The sequence below is a fragment of the Pan troglodytes genome, chromosome 4 (assembly GCF_028858775.2).
Source record: "Pan troglodytes isolate AG18354 chromosome 4, NHGRI_mPanTro3-v2.0_pri, whole genome shotgun sequence".
Taxonomy (NCBI): domain Eukaryota; kingdom Metazoa; phylum Chordata; class Mammalia; order Primates; family Hominidae; genus Pan; species Pan troglodytes.
The window spans coordinates 135,342,137-135,361,311 of NC_072402.2; the positions used below are offsets into that span (position 1 = coordinate 135,342,137).

The 19,175-nt window shown below is 46.4% G+C and overlaps 1 protein-coding gene across 15 annotated transcripts in view; it reads right to left on the reverse strand.

Moving 5' to 3' along the window:
• Positions 1 to 7,220: 7,220 nt before the first annotated feature.
• KLHL3 (kelch like family member 3) overlaps positions 7,221 to 19,175 on the reverse strand; it is a 270,492-nt gene continuing 258,537 nt past the window's right edge. For all 15 annotated transcript variants that reach the window (XM_063810711.1, XM_063810714.1, XM_063810710.1 and 12 more), the window contains 3 exons: positions 18,027 to 18,167; positions 15,468 to 15,611; positions 7,221 to 11,838 (listed from right to left, as the gene is read on the reverse strand). In XM_063810711.1, the coding sequence (XP_063666781.1) occupies positions 11,810 to 11,838; positions 15,468 to 15,611; positions 18,027 to 18,167 (314 nt within the window). In that variant the 3' untranslated portion in view covers positions 7,221 to 11,809. The remainder of the gene's footprint in view (positions 11,839 to 15,467; positions 15,612 to 18,026; positions 18,168 to 19,175) is intronic.

Below are 19,175 nucleotides of genomic sequence, written 5' to 3' on the forward strand. Positions count from 1 at the left end.
GTAAGAATTATTTATATTTATGGATACTACACCCTTATCAGATATATGATTTGCAAATATTTTCTCCCATTCTGTGGGTTTTCTTTCTACTTTATTGATGGTATCATTTGAAGCACTGAATTTTTTAATTTTGATGAAGTCTAATTTACCTATTTTTTCTTTAGCTGCCTGGACTTTTGGTGTCAATCACTAATTTTGCAAAGATACAAAGGGTTGTCTCCCTTGTGTCAACTCAGAACAACACTGAAAGGCCACCCAATTCCAGAGCTCCCCATGGAATTTTCTGAGGCCTCTGCTGCAGCTTCTTCACCCTCTGCCCTCTCCTGCTTCCCTCATCCCTTCATGGGTGTTATTGCCAAAAGCACTAACCAGTAATATTCTGCATGAAAATCTCAGCATCTCAGTCTGTTTCTTGGGGTACCCAACCTTAGACACTTTTGATGTTCCCTCACGGACCTCAAGACAGAGGGTCACCTCCTCACCATGGTTTCAAGTCCTTTTATGACATGGCCCCTGCCCACTCTCTGGCCGCATCTCTCTCCACACGTTCTCCTCATTCACTATGATTCAGCCACACTGAACTGTTTGTGCTTTCCCATAAAGGCCATCTCTCTAGCCACCAGGCCTCTGCACTTGGAATTCCTTCCTCCTTCCTCCCTAACACCTACATCTATCCCCTCACCTGGCTGACACCCAACATCCATCCAAAATTATGACTCAGTTTGTCATCATTTCCACCAGGACACTTGCCCTGACTCTCTCAGTGCTTCCACAGGCCCCTTCACTCCCCAACCCTTATGCTTACCATACCATATTATAATTCCTTGTTTATGACTTTGTCTCCACAATTTGACATGAACCCCAGGAGGACAGGGATCCTCTCATTTACATCCTATCTCTAGAGCTGGCACAGAACCTGACACTCATGAAGCACTCAAAAATATGCAGTGAATGCATGACACATGCAAAGTACAGAAGCAGCTCAGAGAAGGTTGGCAACTAGCTAGGGGCTGCTTCGTGAAGGGGGTAGCCCCTGCCCAGGGCTTCACAGTGGACAGGAGTCCCCCAGGCTGGCAGTGGGAGGGCTCCATGACACCACCCCAGAGTTCTGGAGCTCCCTTTGGCACCCCCGTGATGTATAGCCGGCATTACAGCAAAGCCTAATTCTCTCATTCACCCCACCCATCTCCACCTGGGCCTCCCGGAGTCCACCTGGGGCTGGCCTGCCTGCATTCACAGGCTCCTGGTGCCTAGCAGTTTCCCAGATCCAGATAGAAAATTTCTGCTAGAAGCTGCTAGAAATCAAACTACCCTTTCTAGGACATGCATAAAGCTTCATCTGGCTGCCTAGAGACGGTTTTTTGGGCATCCTTATCTGGACTCTGCAGCAGTTGCCGGCATCAGGACAGACAGTTCCTTAGTTAATCATTCAAATAGGAGGTCTGAGTTACATTAAAATGATGGGATCTGTAGCTAGAAAATACATTTGGAATGCCCTATGAAGCCTCAGCCTTCCCCTGCACACTCTCACCTCAGATCCAGGCTGCTGCTTGCAGGTGGAGGTGAGGCCCAGAACGAGGGAAAGGCCCGCAGGGGGCTGTTAGCTCCCCTAGAGTGCGGGCTTCCTCACCCTTGGAGTGCGCTGCCTGTGCGGACCTGTTTGTCCTGGGAGGGCCTTTTATCACCAGTGTCACACTACTAGTAATTCACAGGCAGAGATTCAAATCCACGCTGTCCGATGCAGAGCCCGTGCCCTTAACCATTATGCTCTATTGTCAAATGATGTTTTGAGACTAGATCTTCCTGTTCTCACTCTACCCTTTCCATGCTGCTTCACATCCTCCTTATGAGATGGAGGGCAAGGCCCAACCCCCTCCAGCCCAGATATTCCTCCCTCCCTACTCCATGCCAAGGCTACAGTCAGGCCCACACCTGGGGGGCGCAGACCTGGGACAGCCCCTTGGCAGCAAGACTGTTCACATCAGTTCTGTGACCTCCTTCAGCTCAGCTCAGCTGAGGACACCACTGGATGGGCTGTCAATAAATCTGAGGACATGCTGGAGGGCAAGAGGACAAGGTTGTTGGAAAAATTGCCTCCAAGAGGCCAACACCAAATCTCACCCACCTCCACCTCCCAGTTTGTGGCTCAGAAAGATTTATGGTGCTGCACAGATGGGTCATTCTTGAGATAAAGTTCATAGATCTTGCAGCTGACAGGTCTTTTCAATCAGTGCTTCAGAAAAACTTCCACAGCTGATAAATGAGCCGCCACTAAAGCCTCAGCAATGGGCTCCTAAAGGTCTCCATGGCTTAGGATTTCTCATTTATCCTGCAATAGGGACATCCACTGTTGATGCCAAATAGAGCAAGGAAGAAGGCTGGAGTGCAGTTGTGAGAGGAAGCCTTCCCTGCCCAGCCCTATTCTGGGCCCCCACTCTGCATCCCCTCAGTAGATGCCAAGTGCACAGGGAGCATCCTCAGCACTCACTGACAAGAAGCCCTGCATACAGTCAGTACCCAGCCAAAATAACCTGCAGGGCAGATGCTAGAGGATGGACCAAAAAGACCTGGACTTTTGGATCCAAGAAAGCAAAGTCCAAGCTGAGTGGTGAGAGGAGGCCACATGGCATTTGGAGACATAAGGCTACAGGGACTCTCCACTATGGCCTCATTGGTAGTTGACCAGCTAATGTCCTTCTTTCTCCCAAGGCAAACTCTGAGTTTGTTTGGAGCAGCAGCATGCCCAAGTAAAAGTATTCATCTGCCCCAACTCACTTGCAGCTGGGGCACTACGAGAATGTAAAGGGTGCTGTATTAGGGATTTCTGAAAAGGTTTTGCTTTCCTGTCACAGGCACTCTCTTCCACCTTCCCCTCCCCTTCTTTTTCATCCTGTTGTGCAAATGTCAGAATACCTATGGAGCACCTATCTCACAACATGCTAAGGATGGAAGAACAAGAAGACAGCAGGACTTGGGCACTGGGGAGCTGCTGTGCCAGCCCTGGAAAGCCAGCCTCTGGACCTGTGGTTATGTGAGCGAAGTAGCCCACTCTTTGGTTAAGCCACTGCAGTCATTTTGCTGTCACCTGGAACCAAACACAATCCTGGGTGATAGAATCCAAGCCTGGAGAATTTCATTGACCTCCTTAACCTCTCTTGAGCTTCAGCTTCCTTATCTATATAAAGGGAATAAGATGATAATATTCGTTCCCCCCAGTAAACTACCCACTATGCACAGTCACCATGCAGAGTGTTTAGCCTGTGCCACCCACGAATTGAGAAAGTGACCATTGTGTACAACAGGCAGAGACAGTGCACACAATAATACCTGCCAAGGCTACCCCACAGGACTTCTGAATCAGATGAGACCACATGGGAGATTCCTTAGTCATGTCCACACTTACACACATGCCTACCAAAGCCCACGTTCTCTGGTGTGCACAGAGTTGAAACCAAGAAGAGGCCCTACTCTAAAAGCAGGAAGTAAGCTCCTGCAACTCATGCCTTCCACCCCCTCAGAGGAAGAAGGAAAGAAAAAGGGATTTCATCACACTGTGCCAAATAGAGAGCAGCCAAGTGGCCACAGGTGAAACCAGGCCCTGCCAGATGGCTCCACTTGGGGCAACCTTCCGAAATAAGATTCTGCTTATCAAAGATCTAATGTTTTTTGAAAAAGAAAAGAGGTCCTAGGTGTATCTCCTGGCCCAGACAAGACCCTGGGACAGAGAGCTCGTCCTTTGTTGGTGCGCCTTCCGTCCACACACACTCCAGCCCCTCGAGCATGCACGCAATCAGCACATCTCCAGCACCAGCACCCACCACCAGAGACTCAGAGTGCCTCATGCTGGAGGCCACCTCTGCCAGGCTGTGCCTGACTCCTGGGGCCTGAAGTGGCTGCCTTCTATGTTTTAGGGCCTTTTCATGTTCATCTCCACAAGCTCACAGACGTGGTGCATCATCCATATTTTATAGATCAGGGCACTGGCTCTGAGAGGGGAGGAGACTCCTCAAACCCACCTGATCACCCTGCCTGAGCTCAGGCTTGAAGTCTCCTGACTCTAAAGCTTCCCATCTGAACCACCATGCTGACCTGTCCTCTGCCAGAAATGACTCTTGCTCTCTCTGTCTTACGCTCTCGCCCTCTCATTCTCTCTCTCTGGGTCTCTGCCTCTGTTTCTATATGGATGGTATCTCTTCTTCCCTGGCCATGTGTGTGTCTTTTTTATGCTTCTGCCTCCCTGTGTTTCTGTGTGTGTCCATCTCTCACATTACGTCTCTTGCTCTGTGTGAGTCTCACCCCCTTTCCACCGGTCTCTGTGTGTCTCTGTCTTTCCTGTTGCTCCCTGTGACTCTCGCTTGGGGGCATGTGTTTCCCCTCCTCACCCACCCCTGCCCCCGCAGCAGACCAGACTGTACCTGTGTCTTTACCTGATCATGTTCTTTAGAAACTCAAACTTCCATGTCCACAGGGACTGCTTGTTCTGTTAGCAGTTGCATCTCAAGTTCCCAGCAACACACAACATAGATGATGGATATATTCTTGTTGAAGGAGTAACTCTTGAACACACTGAAAAGGGAGAATGAAAGACTCCCAACACTGGGAAGGACACTGGGGTCTTTCCCAGAGGCAGCTGGGAACTAGGAATGGGAAGGAAAGAAAAACCGAGGAAAGGAAACAGGTCTAAAGTCAAACTTTCCAGCCTTTAGCTTACAATTAGGAGATTCATCAAAACATTTTCATCATGTTCACTGGCAGGGTCCAGGGGTCTAACAGATTAACAGACTAACAGACTGCAGCATAGCAGTCAAAAACTACTACCACGGAAGATGTGGGTTCAAATCCTTGTTCCCCTCATCTCTCAGCCTCTCTGAGCCCCATCTCCTTGCCAGTCACATAGGAGCAAGAACAGGGCCTGGTGAGTGCAGTAAATGCTCATAAGGACACACATTCCTTCATTTGACAGACGAGGAACCAGAGAGGGAAAAGGATGTGCTGCAGGTCACACAGCCAAGAACAAGGCCTCCTTCCAGCCTAGGCCAATAGATGCCCTGACACCTGCGAAGGAGAGTTGCAGCCTCCAGCAACCCTGGGAGCCTGGAGCAACCTTTGAAGCTGGAGTGGCCACAGGGTGGGAATCTCAGAGAGACCAGCCCTGCCATGATGGGGGCCACCCCTCCTCTCTGTTCCACCCCGAGGGTCATGGCCCTCAGGCCTGCAGTCGCTGCCTTTCCTCAGCCCCAGAGCCCCCCGCCCCCCTCCTCCCCAGAGGCAGGTAGGCAGGCATAGGCCCTAGAGCCTCCACTGGGCTGATGGGAAACCTGGCTCGGCCTCAGGCACTAGTGGGCAGCTTTGGAGCTGCAAGTAGTCTAGAGAGAAAGCCACATCAAAACTACCTAAGGACAAGAGCCAGCTGCCTCTCTACAGCTCTAAGCCCCAGTCTCCCAACGTGCAAATACATGGGCTGCACCTGACAATGTCTAAAATCCCAGTCAGGGGCCCCTTCCCATGGGCACTGACCCTGGAGCAGTAGGAGAAGCTGTCTGAGCAGAAAGGGATAGACAATGGGGAATGCAGACTCCTATGTGAAAATGCAAACAGAACAGAATATATTTTTATTAAAGTAAAATAGCTTATTAGGGTCAAAAGACACTATTTGTAAACTATAGAAACATAAGTTGGTAGTAAAACCACCAAATATTAAATTACTCTGAAACTTCTCCTGTAAGGAGAAACCAGGCCAACAGCATAGTGGGGGAAATAGGTGCACCCTGAGACAAAGTCCTCACTAGCCATCAAGCCCTCACTAGCCATCAGCCCCTCACCGGGCCTCTCCAAGGCCGGGCGAGGCCCAGAGCAGATTGGCCCCAGGGGGGTCTCCAGCCTAGCTCTGGGATCTGCTTCCCTGCCCACCCTTGAGGGCCAGACATTGGTGACCTCCTAGCTGCAGAATGCAGTCACAGGGTATGGTCTCTGGGATTTGAAGATGACACAACTCAGCAAGCAGCTTCAGCAGGAGGAGGGGGCCTGCACCTCTTCTCAAGGGTCTGTTAATTAACTCCAGTAATCCTGTGAATTAGGCAGAGCACCATGTGGTCATTTGCCTCCATGAGGTGTTATGGAGATTAACTGGAATTAAAGCATTCAGCACAGGGCCTGGCACACATCAAATGCAAAATAAATGCTGGCTGCTATGATTATTGAAACAACCGCAGCCTGAACCCTCTTCTCAGGCTGATGCTCAAATTCAATTGTGGGTGAAAAGAGTTAGTAGGTTTCATCCAGGTGTGCTCCACCTGCTCACAACACACCCTCAGATAAATGAATTCACCTTTGTGGGCCTCCTCTGTCCAGGGGCACAAATTCCTGCCCACCTGCTCGGGGTTTGTGGGGCTCAAAGAGGCCTGACCTCATTCTTCTGAACAGTCTAACTGCTCAACAGGAGCAGAGGATGAGTGGTGAGAGATGGGAGAATAGAGGCTCCAGCGGAGGCCAGCCCAGGAGAGGGGAGAGGAGTTGGAGGAAGGAAAGATACTGCCACCCGAGCCCTACTCACATGCCTTTCTTTGCTCTCCCATCAATTGTTCCTGAGTGCCAGGCACCAGGAGTGCACAGTAAGTCAAGCAGGCTGTGCCCTCTTGGAGCTCAAAATTTACTTTCCCAAATATGGGGAGGAATCCGGCTAAGGGTTCCCACTGGTCCCTTGAGTCTCTCCAGCTTGAAGATAAGTCCAACACCTCTGTGCTGTCCATCTGTCACCTGGTACAGGCCAGAGCTACTGACATCCCAAAAGGGCCTGGGACTGGTTTGTTAACTAGAGAGGGAGCTAAGGTCTCTGAGCAGGAGGCTTTGAGAAGTTACAGCTGAGCCAGGCATCCACCCCCCGACTTCATACAAGGCTTCCCTCCCAAATGGTGATGCCCAGCTGAGCTAGCCATCTTCCCCACCAACCCTGACTCTCAGTGGTTCCCAGTGATTATCTGGCAGTTGTGCACACCACTTAACACCCCCTGGAGGGACTGTCCTCTCTTGGCCTCATTGAAGAAGGTCTTTGTGGGTCTGGCACTCTGCTAGGGCGAGTGATGGAAACCAAGGAACCCAGATATTGTCCAGTAGATCTTAAAATTTTTTTTAATCCAAAGACATACAGGAATAAGTCTGTCCTTTTCATGTTTGAGACATAGCAGAGAGACTGGACTATAGAAATGAAATACTGAGAAAAGTTCACACAGTTCAGCTTTTATTAAAATTAAAGGATGGGAAATTAGAACATGATTCCTGTTAAAATAATACATTTGAGGAAATGTTTCTTCAGCTATTGCTGTAACTGATCAAGCATGTGACAAGTGTTCTTTTACAAGATATACAGTCCCTAACAGCCACACAGAGAACACCAGATCGAGGATCTTACCTATGCAATATGTTGTACGGGGTGTCAGTGATCAAGTCTGACTGGCTATGACAACCACAGGGACAGAGCACCCACACAGACATACACATTCAGTGTCTTCAGTTTTCTTTCAACGAAAGCATTTTACACATAATATGCAAATTAAACAAGAAGTACAACAAGGGTCCTCTATTGCCACTGAAAATGAGGGGAGGGGAGGACGGGGGAGCGAATAATTTACAATCTCATAACCAAACATGGCACTAGGGTGATTTGATGCTGCAAATGCCACAGTCCTGTGCATTCCTGCCATGGCTGATGCTATATCCATGAGTCACTGACTCCCATGATGAAGGCTGCACAGGGGCTATGAGGCTGTAATTATCCACTACAGAAGAAATCTCTTCCATTCCCAAATGCTGGAAGTGCTGCTGGCTCTCCTGCTTGGTCAGTAGAAACACAGCACAGCTGAACATGAGGGGCTTAGGACTCTAAATAGTGCAAACGCTTAAAAAAATTACATTCTAACCTCCTTGCTTCTCCAGGCAAACAGAGCCTTTAAAAACTCCAACTAACTGGAATATGAGTTTGCTCAGCCTCCCAACTTGATCCAGCTAGGTGCAAATGGGGAGCATGGAGGCAATTTAAATGGCACCTGTCCCAACAATAATAATAATAATAATAAATTTTAAAAACCATGATGCAAATGGCAGATAAATACACAAAACAGAGCCTGGAGTAGAGACATAGCTCAAGAAGCAAGTTGTAAGTGTAGTGTGAGCACCTGCAAAGCATATGCTTAACACACAGGGATCATGAGGATTGACCCCTCTTTTAAAGGTTAGAGACAAGATGCTCCCAAAAAGGGCATCATCCAGCAGCAAAGGCCTCAAGCTATTGGAAGCTTCAGATGAACAAGGAGATAGAAGAGAATAAGGAATGGTCGGCTGGACCTAGGACACTATGGGAGTATGTGCTGGGGGGGCAAGCCTTTCCCTGAGGCTTCTCCATGCCACAGGGTGCCAGGCTCAGTGCCCGTCAGTGGGAGCCACCACGAGACAGCCCGGCCTCACCCCCACAGAAAGCAGACTCCAAAAAAAAAAAAAAGACACAATCAATACAGACGGGCAAGTGCTGAGTCAAACATAACATCAGTCCCTAGCAATTCAAGAAACACCAGTGACTGTGTTTTAAAATTCAGCAGACTCCCTTGAATATGGTATTTTAAAAAAAAAAAAAAAAGGCTCATCTACCTGGAGCTACTGAAAAATATGTTTCTGAAGGGTGAGAAACAAAAGGAAGAGAGCTACAGGCATGAACTATGTTTGAGAGTGAATGATGCAAAGAACACAACATTTCATTATCATGGACAATAAAAAGCGATTCAAACTCTTGAAAAAAATATCTTATAAAAATATCTACGTTAAAATTTTAGCCTAAAAGCTATAGCTTCAATTTTATAAAAAGGCAATCTTTGAAAGGATCTGGCTCAGAAATATACAAACATTACACAACAGATATCAAAGTAAGACAGCTCAAAAAGCATCTTAGGGGATATTGCAACTGGCTTGTCAGGAACTAGAATGAAGTATTCTTATTGCATAGCAGAAAATGAGGTCAGTTTTATTTGCATAATACTGCAACTTTGTAGATGGAGAGATGCCATTGGGTACTTATGAGAAATAACTTTGGAATTCAGAATCTGACTTCTACATTGTTCAAATCAGTATCCAAGTGGCGTCTCGGCTGCTTCTAACCTTGGGCCTCAATTCCATTTCACCACCGCAATCAGATGACAGATATGCCACTGGCAAAGCTGCATTCACAAGCAGCCGTGGCCACCCTAAGTGGGGCAGTAAGAGGCTTCATCTACCACGTGACCAGCACAAACTAGAAAATAGCCTGCTGTGTCCACTGTGGAAAGAGAATCGTACCTGGTGATGAAGAGATAGCAGGTTTTGGTGGCATCTGTGGGCAGCTAGAGCAGATTGGCTTTGGTGATGACGTACCAGTGTTCTGGTCCCCGTGAAAAAGGACACATGAGGATGGAGTGCACATGGCCTTGGCAGCACGCCCAGTAGAGGCAGTGCTTTGTAGGGAGGGAGACATGAGGTGAAACCAATTGCAAAAATCCAAAAACAGAAAACATGACTGGCTAGCTTTCAGTGGAGGGACCCTTCCCTGGAAGACGACACATAAAAGTAGCCTCTCCCGCATGAAAGTCTAGCTTCTCAGTGGTGGGGGAGGGGCAGGGAATTCACCTATCATCTGAAATTGAGAGCTTCTGTGAATGGCATACATCAGATCCCAACCCCAGCCTCATCCCCATCACACAGACACACCGAAACAAGTCTCAAAATTTCCTCAGAGAAGGAGAAAGGACATTTCTCATTCCATCAGCTTCCAACCCACAGCCAGGTAGAGTTATGAAGCCACAGTCATCCCCACTTCATAGTGAGACCAGAGCACTCAACTAAAACATGCCTTGCTTCCTTTGGAGACATTTCTTCCAGGTCCCCCAAAGCTGGATATTTTAGCCTCTTCTGAAGGCTTCTAAAAATTCTGGGTACCTTGTTGTTCTCCAAGCATCTTGTTGAAGTAACATGTGCTTAACATCAGAAAGAGAAGTTTTGTCTTTAGGAGAGTTGCACATTTAGGGCACAATACATATACAGTAAATACACAAAGTGGCTCACTGGCTGGGAAGACTTCGGGGTTTCTAACTGCAGGGGCTGGGGGATGCCAATCTCCTGCAGCACCTGCTTGGAAGTAGCCCAGTCGTATCAGAAGTCCAACATCAGGACTTATAAAGTTCCTTGGCTTCCTGTAGGTGGATTCTCAAAGTAGGGAGGGTGTCCCAGACTGCAAGGTATGAGACTATTCTCCAGACACAAGACTTCCCCTGCTTATGCCAGGAATTTCAGCATGAGCAATTTGCTAGTTTAGGAACAGCACAACTTTAAGGTTTTTTAAATACAAATTACTCCATGCCCCCTCAAATGCCCGCTCCTCAAGATGCTTGAAGTTCTATCGTTAATAATTTTTACCTGTGAATTAGCAAAGCTCTCACCAAGCTCCCTTTTTAAAATGCAAGCACATCTTAGGAGGCCTCAAATCCAGGGCCCACTGTTATCTCCTACCTCACAGGGAAAGCAGTAGTGGGGTTCTTGGGGGTTGGGGAGAGGGTGCACACCCTGGAATAGGGGGAAAGCACAAGAAAAAGAAGACAAGGACATTAGACAGACTTGACCACTGTCACAAAGTGCCAAGGGCCAGCTCTAGTGGTATATTCCTTTGAAGCCATCCAATGTCCATCTGAATCACACACGACCCCCATCCAACACAGGCACAAATCTATCTTTGGGTCTGGAGGAGGGTGACCTCTTATTTATCCTCCAGACCAGAACACTTCTGAGTAAAATGGGGTGCTGTGAATAATTAAACCGGGATAATAAGTATAAACGGGGACTGTCCTGTCCTGGGAAAACCTAAAAGTAGGACCCTCTCTGAGACCATTATAGGCAGGAACTGAATCCTTACCACTTTGGTTTTTTGTTTTTTTCCTGTTTTTGTTTTGTTTTGTTTTGTTTTTCAGTGTTACCCGAGGCTTCTCTGAAGAGCTAGTTTTCCCAGCTGAAGAGACATAACATCTCCCAGGCCTGGAATCTATGACATCAAAGACCAATGGCCTAAACCTGAAGACTGGGCAGTTCTCATCTGCTTCCTGTAGGAGAACTCAAGGAAAAACAGTGAGCTGAGAAGCACAGGGAACCCATTTGTCCCTTATTCTAGCACACAGAGGACATGGTGCAGCTTCGAGAATTTTCCAGCTCTTCTGCAGACAAAGTCACAGTAGTTAAAGTACATAAGTGGGTGTGGCCAGAGAACTGCCCCTCTCACTGGTTATTTCTGGACATTCCCAGACTGTCCAACTGGACCTTCAGAAGAAAGCAGCTTTAGTAGTCTCAGGGTCCCCATGGGACAAATCCAGAAGAGAGGTCTCTGTGACTTGATTTTTAACACAGCGAAAGGATCAGTAGTAAAGAAATCCAGTAGACTGTCACACACGCTCACCCCCCAACTTAGAGAAACATAGAGAAACACCATGGTCTACACACACACACACACTCCAGGGTCTGTATTGTCCCTGTAGAAACACCAAAACAAAGCCCAAAGGTGCTGCCTGGGGATGTCAAGACCCCCCTTGCTCAGGGCATAGGCCAGAGCACCTCAGGGGAACCGGGGTGGGTAATGGTGTCCACACTGCGATGAACAACACCAGTCTGCCAAGTCAGAGGAGAGCGGTTCTCACAGCAGCACAGACCCTCCCAAGCAAGTTGAATCCAGTCACCAAGGTCCTGCTGTTCAGAGTCACAGGCAGCACCTGCTCCTTCCTCCACCTCCTGGCAGTGGGAGTTTGGGTCACAAGGACTTGTGAATCACGGCAACACCTAATAAGAAAGGGGGAGAAAGTTATCATCTTAGCTTCTCCAAAATTACTCAGAGTCCCAGTGAGTTCATGAATCCAAGATATCCTGAGTCACAGACAAGGGAAATGTGTACAATTTTTATCCTAATATTGAAGTGGACTCAGGCTACTAGCAGCTGGCTGTTCCCCACTCCAACAGCCAAGTCCTGGCAAGACACTTGAACCTACGAGCACAGTCCCTCAAACACCACTGACTAGTGGCCTCACCCTGTGTCATCACATGGACTCACTGTGGTGACTCCCATCCCCAGCCCTAGCACCCAGCCCAACAATGCTCAGCGCCCAGGGGCAGCTATGCAGTTCTAAATTTGAATCACTGTAAGAGAAGCGATGGGTGATTCATCTCTACTTTTAGAAGACACTGGAATGAAGCGGAAAGTACAGCAGGCTGCCTTCATGGGAGCAAGAAAGATTGAATTCCATTCCTAGCTCTGCCACCAGTCAACCTGCACTATGGCCTTTGGCAAGTTCTTTGACCTCTTTAGGCTCAGTTCCCACACAAATGTCATCTAAGAGACCCTGCCAGTGTGACAATCTCGACTTTGATAAATGCTCCAGACATGTATGCTGTGTTACTGTTTTAGTCCGAGTGAACCATGCTCAGCACCTAACTATAAATCCACGCATGACCCAAAATCTCACTGTAAGGGACTGAGGCTACATGGCAGATATTACAGGTTGATTCCGTCAACATCCTTCCTACTTGCTATCCTCGACTACAGCCACCAGCAAGTTGCAAGCTCAGGTTCCCAGACTGCCTGGCAGCTAGATGTGCCATGTGACCCAGTGCTGGCCACTAAGACTGTAAAGGCAAGTGTGCCAGTGTTGCAACACTGGCTTTGTTCTTGTTGTGACTGGAATGCTCACGCAAGGCCAAGGGGAGGCAGCAGCCCTTGATAAAGCTGGCAGAATAGAAAAGAGAAGAGAAACCTGGTTCTGTCAGTCTGAGCCCCCAGGCCAACCTTGGATTTCTTTCTACTTGAGACAAATACACTCACTTCCTTATTTAGGAAAGTATCTGTCAGGGTTTCTGGTGCCTGTTGCTAAATGAAATCCTAACTTACAGGTGTTTACAGGCAGGATATTACTGCAGCCTTATTTTAACATAGTCCCACAACTATGAAATGTTCTGGTTGAAGATGAGATTGAGAGAACATGGCTAAAATCAAGCCAGGATACCCCACTGGAGATATTCTGCTAAGACATCTATTTCCTGTTTATTCCTGGCTAAAGGTGCAGACACAGAAGCTTCGAGGCAGGCAGAACCTGAGTCCAGGTGCCTGGTCTTGACAGCATCTTACTTGAATCTCAGACATCTCTTTCAGAAGGTAGCTTTTTTTTTCTTGAAAGCAGGCTCCTGTGTTGCTTTTTCATATAACCTTTATCTTAATAATAAAAGTAATATATTCTCATTATGGGAAATCTGGAAAATGCAGAACACAAAGAAAAAAGCTTTAATCCCTTCACACAAAGAAAACCACCACTGTCTTTTTGGAATACTTTCTAGCATCTAACAATAACCACAATCATTTACTGCATGGTGTCTAATGCCAGGCAGGCATTGTGCTTAGCTCTTCACAAGTATTACTGCATTTCATTCTCACAGCACCCTAAAAGGCTTAGTCTAATTTTATTCCTATTTTACAAATAAGACAACAGGGGTTCAGTATGATAGAATACCTGGCCCGGAGACCCAGGGCTAGTGGCAGAGCTGGGATTCAAATTCATATCTGACTCCAATATCCATCTGTAGAAGAAGCAGCAGCTATTCAACCCCCACTCCCACTACCACCAATACAGGACTATATGCGTGAGTTCACAAGGTTCATACAACTTTGCATCCTTTTTTAACCTAACAGGCTATTACAAATGTTTTCTCATAACATTAAAAATCCATAAACTATATAAATATCCCATAGATTATTAGCTATTTCCCTCGTGTCAGACATTAAGTAATTCTCAGTTTTTTGCTATTACAAGTAAGGCCCCAATAAATTTGTCCATAAATCTTTGTATTTTGGAGCATTTCCTTAGACTTTAAGATAATAGACTCAGTAAGTGGGTTTGAACATAAAATTGCAGGTTTGCTTGTCTCCTTCCTACCTACTTCTGGAGAGGGCAGACAATGAAGAAAGGGACATGAAATATTCAGCATATATATGAAATTCTAACCACCCACACTTAACTCTTCCCCTCTCATTAAGGCACACATGGAGTCAAGGGAAGATTCCTCACTTGTCTCACTCATCCCAGAACAGAATTACTCCAGGACCAAACTTCTTCTAAAATGTTTTATACTTAGCCAAGAAAAGTATTACAAGGTGAAAAAAACTCTAAAGGAAGAAAAAAGTTAAAGTTCATTACAACAGAAGTCTTATGTTGAAAGAATGTGCTTCAAACTCCTTCAAATTTGCACAGCACAATCTTCCTCTGCAGTCAAACAAGATGGAATGACTGACCTTTATAATGCAAAATGGGAATCGGAAGAATATTCCTGGAGTCGTGGTATGGATTAAAAGAGATAATGACTATAAAATACTTTGGATAATGCCTGGTATGTTCTGTGCATGCTGGATCAATAATGTTATCTCTATTCCAGGTTCTGGAAAACCAGATACAAGGAACTGAACTACACCATGGATATATATTTGCTCATCTCCCCATGGACCCAACCTTAGTAGTACCAACTCTGATGCCACCCCCGCCCCTGTTACTCACCAAACCCCTCACACACACTCCCCAAGAAGCTTCCACACCCGCCTGGTGCCTTACTCTAAGGCTTACCCTAAGCTGGGGTAGCACAAAGGGCATGGACTTAGAACTCTGGGTTTGAACTCTGACTTTGCCATTTATTAGCTGTGTGGCCTTCAGCAAGTTACTTAAACTCTCCAAACCTCAGTTATATCATCCATAAAATAGACGGATACAGTCCCATTCAGCCCAAGCGTTGTTGAAAAGATGAGAACAAATGCACACTCTGTTCCTAACACACTGCCCCATGGCACGGGGCCAGCCACGCAGTAAAGGACAGCTATTTGTGTGATTGTGATCCACCCTCAAAGTTTAATTGAGCCTATCTCCTCCAGGAAGGGTTCCCTGGCTTTGCCAGTTCTCACCAGTCTTTCATGTGCTAAAACCTGTCTAGCGTATGTCATTTAGAACTTGTATATGCATCATCTTGTCTTCCCAGTTGTCCAATTCAACCCTGGACAACAACAATCGCATCTTATGCCATCTAGGAGCCTGGCACAAAGTAAACCAGGAATGGCAATGAAATTCTAAAATCTCTTGTGACAACTCAGTTCAGTTGGAAGTGGTTCGATGGAACGAATGTTATAAATTCTGAGGCTATCTTCAGGTTCACAGGGTTCGGGCAGGGGCAGGGGTTAATAAGTGCTAATTATCAATATCTGTCATGAGCGCAGAATGAAGGAGTGGTGGCCATGTAACAATTACCCGTCATCCCTGGAGGAGGCACTCAGGCCCAAGTTAAGCAAGCTCACATCCCCTCATCCCACTGGCCCACCCAACCCTCATTCCCCCAGTGTGTTGGAGGCCTCTCGGATGGGCATGGAGATGGCACACACTGACCTGCATAGCTCCGCCCCGTGCTCATGTTCGTTGGAAGCAGCGTCCATTTGTCAGTGACAGGATTGTAGTACTCCACCGAAGCCAAGTTGCAGGATCCATCATCCCCTCCAACCACATACAGGAGCCCATTTACTGCACAGACCCCTGTGAGTCAAACAAAAGCCATGGGAGACATCACAGCAGGTGCACTAAGAGATCAGAATTGATCAAGAGACAAATCTGGATAGCCTGGGAGGCTCTTTTCCTCCCTTCATGGCAATACAACAGAGATTTGGCTCCACAGGTTTGAGTTTGCTAAGTGAAAGAAAATATTGACAACAGCCACTGGGCTCCAAGGATCCTTCTTCCTAACAAGATCATTTCTCTGACCAGGGAGTTTTGATTACTTATAACGTGTATGCCCCCCGCCACACACATACCTATACTATAAGTATGTAGAGCATATGGGCACAGACCCCTCTTTACTGGAAAGGTGTATACAGACCTCCTGTGCCAGGCCTGAGCTAGGGAATAAGACAATTCAGGGGACTTCGTGCATGCTACTCCTTCTCTGCTGCTAAGTTTTTCCCTGATAAGCCCTATGTTATATCCACACTGTGTGATGCTGATGGTTATGTCTGTAACCCCTTTACAAGACTGGGTCTACATTCACACACAACTCCCAGGGATGCAGAACAGCTCCCACTCTGATCTCAGAGGGAGATGGATTTTGGGCAAGGTCTCATACAGCAGGGTCTAAGGCATAGGAAAATGTAATTAATTATTGCTCATTAAGACTTTCAAAGGCCACAGTCCAATATGTTGTGTATTTTTTCAAAATTAGATTAAGGGATTGGTGATACTCCAAAAAGTAGTAATTATCAGTGTTGCTGAAGGTACTCTCAAATACTGGTGAGATGAAAAAATGGACACCCTCCTGGGTGGCGTCTAAAATACATGTGCTTCCTCTGATTAAAAAATTCTACTTCTGGCCAGGCACAGTGGCTCACACCTGTAATCCCAGCACTTTGGGAGGCCAAGGCAGATGGATCACTTGAGCCCAGGAGTTCAAGACCAACCTGGGCAACATGGTGAAACCCTGTCTCTACAAAAAATACAGAAATTAGCCAGGCGTGATGGCGCATACCTGTGGTCCCACCTACTCAGGAGGCTGAGGTGGGAGGATCTCTTGAGCCCAGGAGGCAGAGTTGCAGAGCCAAGATTATGCCACTACAATCTAGCCTGAGAGAGCGAGACGCTGTCTCAAAAAAAAAAAAAAAAAAAAAAAAAATCCATTTCTGGCCTTTTATTCTAAAGAAATAATTTTAAATGTGTGTACTAATTTAGCTATAAAGACCATTTATAATAACTCAAGTATTACTTATAGGATAGAAAAGATGGAAATAACCTGTGTCCAATAGTAGATTGGTTGTTTAAATTATGATATAGTCATTTAAAATAATATCATATAAATAAGTTTAGTGTTGTAATAAGACGTTCATGAGAGATTGTAAAGTGAGTTTTTTTAAAAAACAGGTTATAAAATAGTGTTATAGTGTAATTCCATTTTTGTTATTAAAAAATAGAAATATCTATGTATGAATTTTATACAAACACACATTTACATCTAAACTGAATTCCCAGGTTCTAGATAGACTAGCTGCCTTAAGGGTCCTGTAATTCTTTGCTCATGTGGCTTAAAGCCAAATGAGAACTTGGCAGCAGGCTTAGGCAATGAGTAAATTAGTAAATATCCCCCACCCCCCCCCCCAAGTTTACACTTCCAAGTCAGCCACGAATGGGCTTAGCAAACAGGTAATATGAGAATAATGAAAATGGATCTGCCTGAAAGTCACCTGTGTGTCCTTCCAGCCTGGGAAGTTGGGCTAAGCCAACACTTTCCTAAAGCAAAGAGGCATAAAGGATATACTGACACAGTACACGACCCACAAGGCAAAGCTCAAAAAGGAAATAGCTTAAAAGGGGCCTCATGCTCCAAGAAATATAAACCTAAATACACTACAGTAAATCTTTCCTACAGGAAGGCATAGGAGACAAGAAGGAAAGCAAAGACAGGAATACAAAGAAAGCAATAAGGAAAGGAGAACTCATCAAGGGTCCAACTGTCCCTGCAAGGAAGGAGACTGGTTTCAAGTAGGAAGTGAGAAGTTCTCCTAGCCAGGCACTGGCAAAGAAAAGATAGAACCAAGTGCCATTGTCTGGCCCTTGTCCACAGAGCCCTGTCCTTAGCTACCTACTAAAGCTGTTGGGCAGCGGGCACTGATGGCAACCAGAGGACTTTCCCAGGTCTGTGCTCATCTGTGTGCGGTAAAAGTCATCACCCTTCACTGGGGGGAAAGGGGATCCTCTGCATCTAGGTTGCAGGATCTGCAGCTAGCTTTTGGGGTCTCAATTTCTCCCCTCCTCTAATCAAGAGCCCACCTGGCAAATGCACACTCCCTGTTCAGGATATACGCTCAGCTCCAGACCCTGGGAAATCTCCCTGCTGTTTAGAGCCAGTGTCTTCAGGGAGAAAAGGCACACAACCCCCAAAGGGAAGATGGAGAGAGCAGTCATTACCTGCGTTGCGCCGGCACATGTTCATGTCTGCCACTTGCTTCCAGGTATTTGTTCCAGGATCGTAAACCTCAACGCTCTTCCTCACCAAAGGCCCATCATGCCCACCTGTGGCGTACAGCTGTCCGCTAAGCACTCCAACCCCTGAAAGGCAGAGCACAGCGTCCCAGCCTCATGCTGACTACAGTAACCAGAAATCAGGAGGCCTGGCATCCAGTCCTGGACACCCCTGACCAGTGAGGGGACTTGGGGAGTGCCATTTTGTCTCCCTGGACCTCAGTGTCCTCATCTGTAAAACAAATATAATGACACCCTACCTGCCTCCTCATAAGACTAGCAACCTCAAAACTTTGAAATATAATGCAAATGTGACCCAAATTCTGTTTTTAAAAAACATTAAAATATATATATATATACACACACATACATACATACATACATACATACATACATACATACATACATACGGGAGAGGATGTTCATAAGCAAAGAAAAAAAGACAAAAAATACTGAAAGAAATCCATTAAAATATTAAGAATAATTATTTCTGAGTGGTAAATTACATTCATTTTCCTTTTTTGCCTATCTATATTGCCTAGTTTTCCTACAATGCTGTATTACTTACTCATCCTTATATTAGTTGAGTAAAAAGAGTTAAAAATTGAAACTAGCCACACAGCAAAAGTGCTGAAATTATCATCAGGGAGGCCTCCCTGCTGGTCGTGTAAGCAGAAGCTGACCTTTCTGCCCACTTCTCTCCTCCTGTACTGCAGAGGGCATTATCAGACCACTCACCGTGTTGATCAGCCTGAGCTGAGTGCTAGAATTGCTTCGTTTACAAGTTTTAGTATAATCTTTTAAAATCCTTTTATACAACAAGAAGATGAAAGCCATAAAGAAGGAAGACAGCACAGTATCTAGAAAGTGCAACTGACCTGGTAGCTAGGACACCTGTGTTCTGGACCTGTCTCTCTGACTTGCTCACTGGGTGACCCTTCCCCTTTCTGGGCCTCAGTTTCCCTATTTGTAAAGGGAAAGAGTTGTACTAGATCAGTAGTTCACATGGACCACAGACTTCTCCACTCCATGGGCAGGCTGCATCTCAATCGACTGGGAAGCTTTTTGAAAGACAGATTCCACACTGGTCAGGAG